Genomic DNA, 14952 nt, shown 5'->3' with positions numbered 1-14952 from the left:
CATAAATGACAATTCGTAAAAATGATATTTCGCAAAAATGACTTTTCGCAAAAGTGACAATTCGTAAAAATGTCGATTCACAAAAATGACATTTCGTAAAAATGACAATTCGAAAAAATGTCAGTTCGCATAAATGACAATTCGCAAAAATGACTTTTCGCAAAAGTGACAATTCGTAAAAATGGCAATTCGCAAAAATGATATTTCGTAAAAATGACAATTCGAAAAAATGACGTTTCGGAACAATAACGATTCGTAAAAATGACAATTCGTAAAAATGACATTCCGGATTTCTTATTTCAAATTCCACTTTTCATATTCCACATTCCGGATTCCTCATTTTAAATTTCACATTTCAAATTCTTTATTCCACGTTCCAAATTTCACTTTCTAGTTTTTGCATATTCCTTATTTTTGATTCCACGCATTCTAAATTTCGGATTGAATGTGAATTTGAAATGTGGAATCCGAATTATGGACTTGAAATGAGGAATCTGTAAAGTGAAATTTTAAATGAGAAATGTGGAATTTGAAACAAGTAATCCGGAATATGGATTTCGAAATGCGGAATGTGGACATAAAATGTGAATTTCAGAATTAAATGTGGAATATTGAATCAGGAATGTGGAATTCGGAATCTGGAATGTGGTATCCGGAATGTAGAATTTCAAATGTGGAATCCGGAATGCGGAATTTGAAATGTGGAACGGTTATCAGAAGATGAATCATTTAGCCAGTTTTCAATTGCAGAAAGTTTGTGAGAAAAAAAAAAAATTATTAATAAAATTATCAAATAAATTTTCGCAGGCTGGATAAGTGGTTAAAATATAAAAAAAATATTCGAGAGATAAAAATGAATTTATACTTTTATTAATATTTGTTACTATATAGTTGAAACTCATTATTTGCATATACCTGAACTATTTATTTATGCAAAATGTAATGTTGCTTTATTAAAATTAATAATTTATTTCGAGAAACAATTTGTTTTTACGATGAACGTAAAATAGAATAATACGCACATAAATTTTGTGTCAACAAAAATTAATTATATCCTATATAATTTTTGTAATTATTCAGAAAATGTTTAATATTCTTTTAAGTATAACACCATTTTCGAAATTTTTCTCCTATAAAAGACCCCACAAAAGACACCTATAAGACATACTTAAGGTAGGGTAAAGTACTTAAATTGTTTTTTGCATTTTTGAAAATTTTTTTTAAAGCATAAATTCAGAAGAAAACGTGGTTAGGATTAAGAAAGAATTCTTATATCTTGTGTAAGTAAAAATAATTAATACAAATATTATTTTGCAAACTTAAAATTTAATCCTAGTATTCCATAGTATATAATGAATTTTTAAACAAATTTATTAGTGCACATAAATTGAGAAAAAGTTTAAATGAAAAAGAGGTATGTGCTGATATCTGTCATGTAATGCACGTGGGAATGTCGTTATACTTAAGGTCACATTTTATGGTATAACAGACTACTCATATGTTATCAAATATACCTGTTGTTCGTTTTTAAATACTCTTTCAAAAAACTAGTTTACAATTTCTTACTTTAAATATTTAGCCAAAATACATGGGTATTTTGCCTAAATATTGTTTGTTTATTGTTTGTTTTTATAATCTTCTGTTCTGCTTTAAGAGATCCTATCTTTTGAATCACAATTCGCGACTTTAAAGTCACTTTTGACGATATCTCAGAATTTAAAGATATCATACCTTCGACATTGTTGCCAAGTTGGGTACAATTTTAGACGTTTTTACCAAAAACGTTCTAATCTTCAGGAATGTCCTTGCATTAAGAAATGGGCTTTTCTCTTAAGCTAACTCCTGAATAAGAAAGGGTGCACAACGATGTACATCGCTATAGCTTTACTAGCTATATATATATTATGTATGTCGGTGCGCACCCAAAGTTTACGGTTCCTATTTTGGACTCAACTTTATCAGGACCTTTAATTGAGTTTGCCTCATCCTTAATCTGGTTTTCGTATCATGACTCCCGAGCTTCTTTGATATTTCGCATAGGGAACCTTCTCCCTTCTTTGACATTATTTCATAGAAACCACCAGAGTGTATGATGTATGTACATATATACATACTTATGTGTAAACATCACATTTTCATAAATATCTCGAGATCATGAAGAGCTTTAGGGATGGATTTTGTTTAAATTGTAGGTCTCACGTGCGGACATAAAATGAGAGATACTTTGGAATAGATTAATATAGTTTAACTATTTTTTTTTATTTTTAATTTTGCAAAAAAACGTTTTTTGTCCGTAACTTTACAAAAATGTTAGGACACCTATAAATATTTTTCCATAATTTTGTAGAATTTTTTTTGTTGAAAAATCTAAAAGCAACTTTGAAAATATCATTACCAACTTGTGGAGCATTAAAAAACGCTTCGATTGACCTATTTTTGAACCAAATTCGATCATAAATTTCGAAATTATTGGTATATTAAAAACCAAAAATTGAGGAAAATAACATTTTCTCAACTTTTTTGTTTGAAAACTTTTCTTTAACTATTAAACTATATTATAACTATCTTGTAGGGTATTAAAAAATACATTGATTTATCCAAATTTCAATCACTTTTACCATATTTATAAAAAGTTATTCATATAATTTCTATTATTATTATTATCTTTATGAGGTAGCAAAGTGTTCATGAAATGAGCACCAAAAATATGTATAACAGCAACTTGGCAGCGGTTTTTGATTTATAGTTTCTAATGGACAAAATAGTGATATAGTTTTCCGTATCCTAAAAAAAGTTTTTTCAGTCCTCGGAGATTCCCGAGGGACTTCCGGTAACTTCTCGGTCTAATTCCCAGGAACTTTCTTACATACGAGATAACGTTACAAAAATAAATTATTAAAATTTAATTTATTAAATTTAAGTAATAGATAACGAAATAAAAATAATATTCTTAAAATGTAATTTATTAAATTTAAGTAATAGATAATGATATAAAAATAAATTATTAAAATGTAATTTATTGATTAAATTTAAGTAGCAGAATAGTGACGTTCCACGGTGAAAGGGACCATAGCTGCAATAAACAAATTTTACAGGATAACCATCTCTGATCGATGGATCCATTGAAATTCAGGTATGTACTAATTACTAAACATTGATGTCCGTGTTCAACGAAGCATGCGAATTGTAAGTGCATAATCAGTGTAGTAGCAGAGGAAAGTAGAGGGGCTGCTTTTCTGAACGACCACGTGTAAACAAAAAAAAGTCTATAAGTAAAAAATATTTTTGACTATTGTACGTTAAAGAGCAACTCAAGGCTTACTTATGATATTTTATTGCTAATGCAATAGATCATTCACATGTAGTTCATCTAAATTTCATTTGTAAACCTAAGTTGATTATGTAACAAAACCGCAATGATTATTATTTTCACATTATGTTTATCAAAATTTTATTAAGAGATTTTTATGCACAAGGAAATAATCATTTTTTCTTATATAACAATGTAACATAATTTCAGGAATAAAGTTTCATTTTTATTTAAAATAATCCTTTTTTATTTTTTTGTAACATTTTCATATACTTATTTGAGAAATGTAACTATTAGAATTTAAGATTACTATGTACGAAAGGGCTTGTCTCGTTAGTAAGTGAAATGAATTAGTGTAATAATAAGTTATATTTAACGAAAGTGAAAAGTTTAAGAATAAAATTGAGATTATTATTTACATCTTTCATCTTAAACAAACTTTAATCACAAAAAATTTTATTTTGAAATATATATTTTTTTATGTTATATATCTATATAATGTTGAAACGTGATAGCTACATTCTAAATATTGAAAACTTTGCTTTTATTAGTAAGTCGTTTTCACGAAAAACGGTTTTTTCACGATATATAAGTGAAATGAAAGAAATATATATATGACAAAAGATTAAAGTTGTAGCACAACTTAAACAGAAATAGTTCAGTCATTATCATAGTAAGCAGAAGAAAAATATTGAATTATACAATTGTCCAGTCCGAATTCAAAGGTAAGTTTATCCTACATTATAATATAATTATATATCTTTTTTTACATTTCTAGCCCTTCGAAATACACTTGGACAAATGTGTCCCAGAAACGCGATAAAACATTCATAACTCCGATTTTTTTTGGCATATAATTATTCTGTTCCCTTCTACTTTTCAGAGAAATTTGGGTCCCAAAAGTATTTATAAAAATTTATTAACTGTATTGAAAAAAGCATCATATATTTGTTGTGAGGCCCAGAACTAATTATAGGCTTAAAATAAAAGAATAATGTAGAATTTTAAGAATTTATTCTATTTTTGGTACAAATGTACCAAAATGCAGTTTTTTTTACCAAAAGGTGGAGCCTAATAAATGGGTAGGGTGTTTTTGAAGAGCCTAAAGATTGAAATTGCCTTAAAATAAAAGAAAAATATTTAATTTTAAGAATTTTCAATTTTCGGTACAAATGGAAAGGGTAGTTTTCGTGACCAAAGGCTGGTGCCCAATAAATGGGTTGGGTGTTTTTGAAGAGCCCAAAAATAACACAGCCACACAAAAAAAATTTTTTATGGCCTAGAGATCACACTATGTGCACTATACGTTTTTAAGGTCGCTGAAATTGAATCCGTTGTCCATTTCACCCCATAATGTCGTTTCCAAATGCACAAATTTTTCACACTGTTGGATTTTTCTTCAACTTTGTATATAGTGGTTTTTAGGGTAGCTGATTACGAATCTGAGGTCAGATTAAAAAAATTAAAAATGGTGGATCCAACATGGCGGACGAATTTTTAAAAAATTGTTTTATTTTTATGAAACTTGATATCTAGGGGTTTATGGGGTCGCTGATTACAAATCTGAGGGTGTAGTCCCATGGCAGCGTTTTACGTTGCGTTTTGTAACTAGGTTATGAGTGCAAATATAGCAAACATATATATCCATCTCTCTCACACTCATTGTCATTGCCTATACTCTGTCCAACGAGAGAATACCCTCGTAAAATGACGAGTTTTCGTCAATTTCGCGCAGATATCATAAAAGTGATAGAGTTGGCGTGGCTTTCAAAATAGGGCCGCCTTTTTTGAAAAAAAACTTTGGCTAGAACATATGGTTTAAATTGTCTCCTTCGGTCCCCTTTCAGGTCGAGCGTTCACAGGTCTAAGTTTATGGAGGTTCTAATAAACAGCACGTTACAGTGTAATAAAAAATTAGAAATTTGTTAATATTATAGATATTTTGTTTTGAATAATATATTCGGAATCTGCAAATTCTCACGATTTTAATGATATGTAATTATTTTGATATAAATGAAAGTAAAGTCATGCACTTCTTTTTAAAGTAAAGTTAGCATTTTTTGACATTTTATCTCAGGATCGCAATTTTTTCCTTAAATCCTTCATTTTGGGGTAATAAAGTACCTAAATCAGTTTTTTGCAAATTTCCGCCTTCCATTACATGTTAACCTTGAAAGTAGTCTCTCTTAATTTGAATCAGTTAAAAATCGTGGTTTTAACTGACAATCAGTGACTGACTTTTTGCTTCTGAATCAATTAAAAATAACTGATTTTCAGTAAAAAAATAACTAATTTTTAGTAAAAAAAAAATAATGTAACCTACATTAATAATTTTGTTAAAATAAAATAAATCAGTAAAATCAATTAATTTAATTTTAAAATATCAGAGACAAACAACATACTGTTGGAATCAGAAAAAAATGAGGATTTTAAAAATAACATTGAAAATTTTGTAAGATCAAAATTGATAAATTTTGTACTTTATATAAAATCATTACCATTTGAAAGTCCCATTCAGGTATGAAGGTCATAAATTACCCTTTGGGTCGTGTGGGCCCGAGTTCGAACGGGAAAGTCTGAGATTGAGAAGATTGTCATTGGCTATTTTCTAGCGAAAAAAAATAGTGAGATGCCATTTTCAATTTTTTCAACGCCCCAAAAGCAAAAAAAACTGCGCGACCGAGGGTATTCTCTCGTTGGACAGAGTATAGTTACAAAACGCAACGCAATACGCTGCCATGGGACTCCACCCTGAGGTCAGATTTTAAGAAATCAAAATGGCGGATTCATGGTCTTCTCCTGGTGGACCTTCCCACGCAGCATCAAAATTTTTCAAAAGGTTGAAATTAACTTGACTGCAAACTTCGGAATCTTTAGTTGCAATTAAGTTGCAGTTAAGTTAATTTAAAATTTCAGGAAATTTTCGGTGCTGTGCTGGCTGGAAACTACTATTTATACTTAGGCTTATACCAGAAAAGAAATATATAATTGCTTCCTCATAGAGGAAGGATTGTATTAGTAAAATTTTCGAGTGTGATTTTTTGACATATTTATAAACTTTTTTTCATTATACCTAATATTTTAGTACTTTATGTACAAGTAGGCACTTGTAGAGGGGACGCATGATTATTCCCCAAATGTCATTTTTCCGAAAGGTCATTTAACCGAACTGCACTTTTGCGAATAGTCATTTTTGCGAAAAGCCATTTTTGCGAATTGTCACTTTTGCGAATCGCCATTTTTATGAATTGTCACTTTTCCGAAAAGTCATTTTTGCGAAAAATACAATAGTATAAACTTGTAGGTATATATAGATTCACTATTGTATTTTTCGCAAAAATGACAATTCGCAAAAATGACTTTTCGGAAAAGTGACAATTCATAAAAATGGCGATTCGCAAAAGTGACAATTCGCATAAATGACATTTCTCAAAAATGACAATTCGCAAAAACGACAATTCGTAAAAATTATTTTTCGCAAAAATGGCTATTTGCAAAAATGACATTTCGTAAAAATGTCGATTCGCAAAAGTGACAATTCGTAAAAATGGCGATTCGTAAAAATGCGTCGATTCGCAAAAATGACAATTCGCAAAAATGAAAATTCGTAAAAATGACTTTTCGCAAAAATTACTATTCGCAATAATGTCTTTTCGGAAAATCGGTAATTCGCAAAATTGGCTTTTCGCAAAAATGACTATTCGCAAAAGTGCAGTTCGGTAAAATGACATTTCGGAAAAATGACATTTGGGGAATAATCATGCGTCCCCTTGTAGAGAATTAAAAATCGCTTCGATTGACCTACTTTTGAACCTGATTCGGTCAGAAATTATCAAATTATTGGTATTTGAAAAATCAAAAATTGTGGAAAATATCATGTTTTCAACATTTTTGGTTATTGACTTGTGGGTGGGTAATTATTAAACTATTAAAACCATCTTATAGAAAATAGAAAAACACATTTTTTGAACCAAGATTTAATGATTTTTAACCTTTTTATAAAAAGTAATTCTTTTATTTCAATTATTATTATTTCTATGGGTAAGCAAAGTGTTCATGAAATGAACACCAAAATTATAAAAATCTACAACTTGGCAGCGGTTTTTAGGCCGCTTTGTTACGATTGCAGTCTTAGAATAACGTCACTGTAAGTCTGGTATTGTCAGAAAAGCATCAAAAGTAGTCAGGTTTTTTTTGAGGACCGCCGACCTTTTTTCCCTGATTTATGATCAACCTTCACAAAATTCAAGGACAACTATTACGTGTTTAAAATTTTTTAAAATAATATTTTATATTTATTTCAACATTATACTTATTTTTCCTAAACTCAATACATTTTAGTTCTTATCACGTATTCAATATAAGTTTGGTAATCTAACTTCAAAAATGATATCCATTTTTACGTAACAGTCACGCTTTTCAAGATAGTTTATAACTTTTTCAACAAAAATTATTCTACAATAAATTTTACATAATATGTATTTGTAATCATGAAACATTACAGATTCTAAATTTTGTTATTTTAAATTTTCATTTAAATTAAAAAATTTTTAGGTCATAAACTTTTAATCCCACATAAAAATTAAATCTATAGGCACTAAGTTCAACCCAAAACTTCTTGTCCCAATTTTTTTCTGGTACACACAAAAAAAATATGGTAAATTTGACTACTTTTTTACTATTTCCTGTAGTTCCTATAGGCGCCCGTAACATTATTTAGTAAAGACAGAATAGTTAGTCTAACTGTAAAATGTAGTAATAAATACCATTTTTACAGCAAATTTAACTACTAAAACAGTTATCTTAACTATTTGTTGTTAGTCATACTAACTGCTTCATTTAGTTGTAGTAACTAAATTTTCATAGTTCCTATAGGCGCCCGTAACAAATTGTAGTTGTAACAACTGTAAAAAATAGTTAAATTAACTATTTAAAGTAGTAAAATGAAATTATTTATTTGTTTTTTATTATTATTGAGGTCCATTTTTTTATATTTTCTCTTACCTATTTTTGTTCATATGTGACGCTCCACGAGAAAAGGGACCTTATTTACTCTTGTCATAAGGTCCCTTTTCTCGTGGAGCGTCACATATATAATTTATATATTAAATTCTTATACACCTAACAGAGAAAAATCCCCAAACGCCGGGGATTGAACGCACGACCCTAACATTCGCAAACCGATAACCTAACCACCTACACGGAGAGAAAAATCAAGCGTTTGTAGTAAGACATGGTCTATACTTAAAAAGCACGGCGCTGTTTATACTCGATTTGTAGAAATCTATGCTAAAAGAGTAGGGACCTATACTCTTTTAGTAGAGACCTATACTCTTTTAGCATAGATTTCTACAAATCGAGTATAAACAGCGCCGTGCTTTTTAAGTATTGACCATGTCTTACTACAAACGCTTGATTTTTCTCTCCGTGTAACCACGCTCGCACGCTACGATGACTGGCATTGTACTTGAGGACATTCTTCTTAGATTCAGTCATAATAACTACTCCGTTTAGTTGCAGTAACTAATTTTTTAAGCTCAAGGACTTAGTTGAAATGTAGCCAGCATATGATTTTAAATGACTCAACGATAGAGCAGTAGTTAAAAGTACTGTTGAAAATAGTTATTTTCAGAATTTCTGTAGTAAAATTATCCACTTTTTACTAGTTATAAAAAAATTAAACTTACTATTTTCATATAGTAAAAATAACATAAAAATTGTTACTTTTATGACTTTTGTAGTTATAAAAATAAATGTTTCTTACCACCATAGAGATAAATTATTAAAAGCTAGTAAGAATTGGTTCTTTTAACTACATTAAACACAAAAATAACAAATTCCAGCGGTTGTTTTTACTCTTTGGAACAGTAAATTTTAATTTATTTTGCAAATAGCAAGAAATGGATATTTTTACTACTGCACTATTGTTGAGTTATTCACAATCATAACGTGTAGTAGTAATTTTAACTACATAAAACCTACTATTCAATTTTAGTTCCACTAACTATGGAAGTTTAGTTAAAATGCTGCTGAATATGGTAGTTTTAACTATATTTTTTTAACTGCACATATGTGGATGCTTTTACCACTCACGTTTTTTCTCTGTAGAAAAAAAATGATCTTTTCAACTGCATAAATAGTAAAAATAACTATTTTCAACAATTGATTTTACTATATGAAAACAGTAAATTTCTTTCTTTCTCTGCAACTAGTAAGAAATAGTTGGTTTAACTACATAAATCATAAAAGTAACAACTTTCAGAGGTTGTATTTACTATATAAAAACAGTAAGTCTCATTTTGTTTGCAACCAATACAAAATAGTTATTTTTGCTACCACAATAGTAAAATTAACTATTTTTAACAATAGTTTTTACTACTACACTATAGTTGAGCCATTTACAAGCATCTGTTAGTTATTTCAACTACGTAAAGTAGTTATTTTAACTACATAAAACCAACTACTTCATTTTGGTTCCACTAACTGAGGAGGTGTAGTTAAAATGCTGCTGAATATGGTAGTTTTAACTACTTTTTTTCTAACTACACAAATGTGGTTGTTTTTACCATTCGCATTTTTTTCTGTGTATCGTTTTAGTAGAGTCATAAGATAATTTTAAGACAAGAAAGAAAAAAATCGGTGGACGTTATAAACATTATTGATTCTTAATATTTAACATTGAGTTGACTTCTAATTTACCTCTTTGAATGGGTAACATCAAAAGTAACTAAAGCTTGGGGGTTTTGATCATCACCAATATAGCTTGAGGCTTGTAGGACAATTTCCTGATTTTGCTCGTCATTAACGACGATATCAATTTTAAAAATCAGTGCCTTAAAATGATATCATTATTTTTAAATTAAGTTTGCAATCACGAGAATGAAAGTGGGCTGAAGTATATTTCAGAATGTGAAGGAGGACCAAATTTTAATTTAATATAACTGGAAGTTTATTTCAAAACACAAAAAAAAATTAGAACTTTTTGAAAATTATTTTAAGCAATTCAAAACAATTTTGTACCCCAGTTTTATCCTCTTGATTGAAAAATTAAGAAATATTCATCAAAATTTAAATTTAAAAGATTATAAAACTGCATTAAAAAATTTATTAAATTTAGCCCCTTTAAATTATTAAATAAAAAAATCCAGTAATTTAAAATTAACAGTGATTAACTTGTTATATGATAGCTTAAACAAAATTAAAAAGTTTTCTCTAAGTTTAAATAATTAATTTTTTTCAGTAATAATTTCCAACAACAGTAAAAATCTTTCTTTAAAAAAAGATAATAGCTGATCAATCATGATTAGACTTGCAATAATCTGCCTACTAAATTTACTGGTCAATAGTGACAATATAAATGATAAGTTGAGTTTAATGAAATTATATTCTTCTCTTCACGAAGCAGAAAAATATATGGAGAACCAATCTATGAATGAAGATTCGGCAATTTTCTTCGGCAACACAAAATCTGGAAGAAGTACCCTAATTAATTACTTAATGGGCAATAAATTGGAAGTTAAAAGAAGTTCGAGAGTTGGATTAAAAATAACAAGAAAGGCAGGGAATGAATCCACAGGACCAGAGATCAGTGAAGGATCATTATCAACAACAATAATCCCCAAAGGATGGACTTCGAAAATATTCCCCAATTTGACTCTCTGGGATGTTCCTGGATTTGGCGAAAATAGAGGAACAATACAAGATGTCATTCATTCTTTTTTAATATATCGATTGGTGAAAAGTGTTAAATCTTTAAAAATAATCTTAGTTGATGACATTAAGGACATTGTACAAGATAATCCAGAACAATTTTTATCACTTTTAGAAAGAATTGAAATTCTTTTTGGAGATCAGTTTAAAGACAGTTTTAAAAGTACATCAGTAATTTTCACAAAAGTACCTGGAACTGTCAATGGTGTATTAATTAATAAAAACTATATAAAGTATCATTTAGAAACACACTTTTTACTTAACCCTGACTTCGAATTGTCCGAGGATTCAAAAAACTTTGCAATGTTTCTATTAAATAATACCGATAGGTTTGCCCTCTTCAAAGGAATATCATTTATAACTAACGTTACTGCTGATATCGATGCTGATATTATTTCAGTTCTTAAAAACTCTGAACGCATACAAAGTAATCTTCTGCAGGATATACATCCTAGTATTTCAGCTTCTTCTATGTTACGACTGTTACAAGCAAAAGAGATAAAAGAGTTGGAGGAAATGATTCCAATGTTAGTAGACGTTCTGAAAGAAGCATTATTTAATGAAACAGAGAAGATAAAATTTTTGCAGAATAAGAGCGATAAAATTGAATTAAACAACACCAAATTTAAATTAATTGAAATAAAGCAAAAACTTTCCACCTTATTGTATAAAGGGTCTAGTTTAAACGAAACTATAGAAACGATTTTCTCGATATATTCTAAAAATTTGTCATCATTTGATAAGGAGAAAGTGATGATAAATCTTAAACTAATAAAATCTGTTGAAAGCGTATTACATATAATTATAAGTAATTCATTAAAGAGATATGTTGATTATATCATATTGGAATTCATTTTAAACTTAAGCTCAACGATCTCCTATGTTGAAATAGCTTTGATCAAAATATCTTCTGTCGTGGATATCAATGAGACAAAAAGTAATGAAAACGCAACGGATTCAACACTCGATAACTCGACAACGTATCAAATAAATTCGATGGAGGTAACTGAAGACGGTTTGACAACCCAAGCCGAAATTTAAATTTGGTTTAAGATCTAATAAAGCATAGTAAGTTTTATACGAATTCTTCTAGATCCTACAAATTCTACTTAGAGTCCACTTTAGAAACTTACGTAATATTAAGAAACTTTTTGGTGAATGTTATATATTTGTTAATTTTACAAATGCTAACATACCTATTACATAATAGATAGCTTGAAAATATGCAAACACAAAAAGCAAATAACTTTATTAGCTTCTATAATATAACTTTTAATTAATTTTTTCAATATTTTATTATATTTTGAAATGTATAGATAAAAATTGAGAAGTTAGTTGAATTTTCAGGCAAATTTTCAAAGAAAATGCCTGTGTGCTTATATTGTAGTGTTAAGATATAAAATGTTTTTGTTTTATTTAAAAAGAAAAAATTATTCATTTCATTTTGTGTTCTTTAATTAATTTTAGAAAAATTTGATATATATATATATAGAGGTAAAATGTACAGTAGTTACCACTGGCCCGAAAACCTTTAAAAATATTTCGGTTGCAAATGCATATAGGCTTGTTAACAATGTGATGCTATAAATTTTCAGTAAAAAAAAAATTATTACTATCTCATATGTTTTTATAGTTATTCAAAATTTAAAGGTGGCCGACTACTGTACCTTTTACTCTAGTGAAAACTTTAAGGGATGAGTCTGGTGAAAAGGATAAAAAACTTTTTTTTTATTTGCTTAAAAATATTCCTAAATATGTGGAGAATATTCTCCTGTAATTGATTTAACAAATTCGAACTTTAAATATAATTGTTACGATCATATTTTATATAACCAAAAATTCTTGGGTAATGCCCAAGAATTTTTATATTAGACGATTTTTATGAATTCCAGAGATCTCGCCGATTTTAACAACCCCCAGGCTTGTAACTACTATATAAATACTATAATTTATATTAATTTTTTTAATTTTCTTCTCAATATGTTCCCTTTTATGTAAAAAAAAAATTAGTTATTAAAAATATATAATACCATAGGAAAAAACTCTCGGTTTGACTAGACTCTCCCCTTAAGCATTAAGTGTAATTATTAGTTCAGTGTTAATAATAATTATATAAATGAGGAGCCGGGAAGAAGAACTCGCCGAGCGCGGGAACGTATTCTCTAATATCAGTCGGGGAGCAGTGAGTGCCTCTGGGCCTGTCACTGCTACCCGGCTGATATTAACGCATGCGTTGGAGCGCTCGGCGAGTTCTTCTTCCCGACTCCTCAAATGTATACATATGTATAACAAAATAAATTTATTTTTGTTCCGAGTTGAATGTGTTGTTTCATTATAAAATAAAAAATTTGTTCATTATTTAATTTTGTGTTTATTGTTTATGGAAGTCTATCTAAAAAATAATGAAACGAATGTTTTCGTTTTATTTGCATTGTACTTATTTTTCGGTATACAGTATACATATAAGTCTGGTAATCTAAATTGAAAAATGATATCCATTTTTACGTAACAGTCAGACTTTTCAAGATAGTTTATAACTCTTTCAAATATAATTATGCAACAATAAATTTGAGATTTTTCTTAGAGATCGTCCATATATTACGTAACGTTTTTTGGGGGAGGAGGAGGGGGGGTCAAAATTTTCAAAAATTAGCGTTATGTAATATATGGACGGCCCCTTATCATTAAACATTGCAGATTCTAAATTTTATTATAGTGGAACCTCGATTATCCGAACCTCTGTTATCCGAACCGAAAATCATTTTATTCGAACTTCTATTATCCGAACTTTTTTTTGGCCTCCCGAATCTTTCAAAGGAAAATAACGAAATTTATGCCAGAAAAATCTTTAAAAATTCTGAATTCTATGTTTTATTAATATATTATTATGAATTAATATATATTTACGTATATATACTTATGTATCAATAAGAAGAAAAATATAAAGAAAATCTAAAAGATCATCGTAAGAACTCTACATTTGGTAAGTATTTATTTAAATTAATTATTTCATTTAATCACATAATTAATGAATGAAAATCGCAAAATTAGGATAATTCATTCCAAAAATTTTAATAAAATTCAAGAATTAAATGTTTAAATTTCAATTATTCAGAAACACGATTATTGTTAAAACTTCAAAGAAATTGTTCATATAAAATTCAATTACTTTGAAAACTTTCAATAAAAATTATTAAATAAACTCCATTATTTTAAAGAAACTCAACGAAATTCATAAAATAATAAAAATTTCACAATGAATTCATTTATTTGCAAATTTTTTATAAATTTCTTCGCAATAATTTCATTATTTTCGTAAAAAAACAAATTTATTTTACAAAGATTCAATTATTTTCAGAAATAAAGCAAATTCATCACAGAATTTCAATTATTTTAAATTCAATTTTAATTGAATTTCTCTAAAAATGTAATTATTCTTAAAATATTTTATTACAATTTGTCAAAAGAATTGGATTATTTACAAATTTGTTGATAAAATTCTTTATAAAAATTCAATTTAATAAAACATTCAATTATTCAATAAGTTAATAATTTTTGTATTTAAATAATTAAATTCTAGTTGAATTTTCTAATAAAAATTAATTTAAAAAGTTAAAATTAAGGCGTACGTAAATTTTTCTCGGCCGAAATCTATGTCCCCTGGACACTCAAAATTCAACTTCTGAATTTATATATTTTAAATACACATCCTTATAGGAAATTCCATTGCGCATCTTTTTTTCTTATGAAATTTTTTTCTATCTATTACCGTTTTCGAAATATTTGCGAAAAACTGTAAATTAATGACATTTTTCACTTCAACTCGGAATATTTCAGACAATTTTAAAAATTTTCAATGAAAGAAAAAAGAAAAAATGATAAAAAAAAAAGAAAAAAGCTATTTTTTTTATAAACAAAATTGTTATTAATTT

General features: G+C 28.1%; 1 protein-coding gene across 1 annotated transcript; it reads left to right on the top strand.

Moving 5' to 3' along the window:
• Positions 1-3880: 3880 nt before the first annotated feature.
• On the top strand, positions 3881-13147 carry LOC122501414. Its single transcript, XM_043610852.1, has 2 exons — positions 3881-4035; positions 10551-13147. Exon 2 carries the CDS (start codon positions 10610-10612, stop codon positions 12059-12061), a length of 1452 nt encoding a protein of 483 aa, XP_043466787.1. The 5' UTR covers positions 3881-4035; positions 10551-10609; the 3' UTR covers positions 12062-13147.
• The last annotated feature ends 1805 nt before the right edge of the window (positions 13148-14952 follow it).

The sequence above is a fragment of the Leptopilina heterotoma genome, unplaced genomic scaffold, assembly GCF_015476425.1.
Source record: "Leptopilina heterotoma isolate Lh14 unplaced genomic scaffold, ASM1547642v1 Lhet_21, whole genome shotgun sequence".
Classification (NCBI taxonomy): Eukaryota; Metazoa; Arthropoda; class Insecta; order Hymenoptera; family Figitidae; genus Leptopilina; species Leptopilina heterotoma.
Note: the sequence above shows the minus strand (reverse complement) of the source record. Positions and strands in the feature narration are given on the sequence as shown.

Bases quoted from the DNA above. Each gene is read 5' to 3' on its own strand.
- LOC122501414 (XM_043610852.1), top strand. From the start codon at position 10,610: ATGATTAGACTTGCAATAATCTGCCTACTAAATTTACTGGTCAATAGT.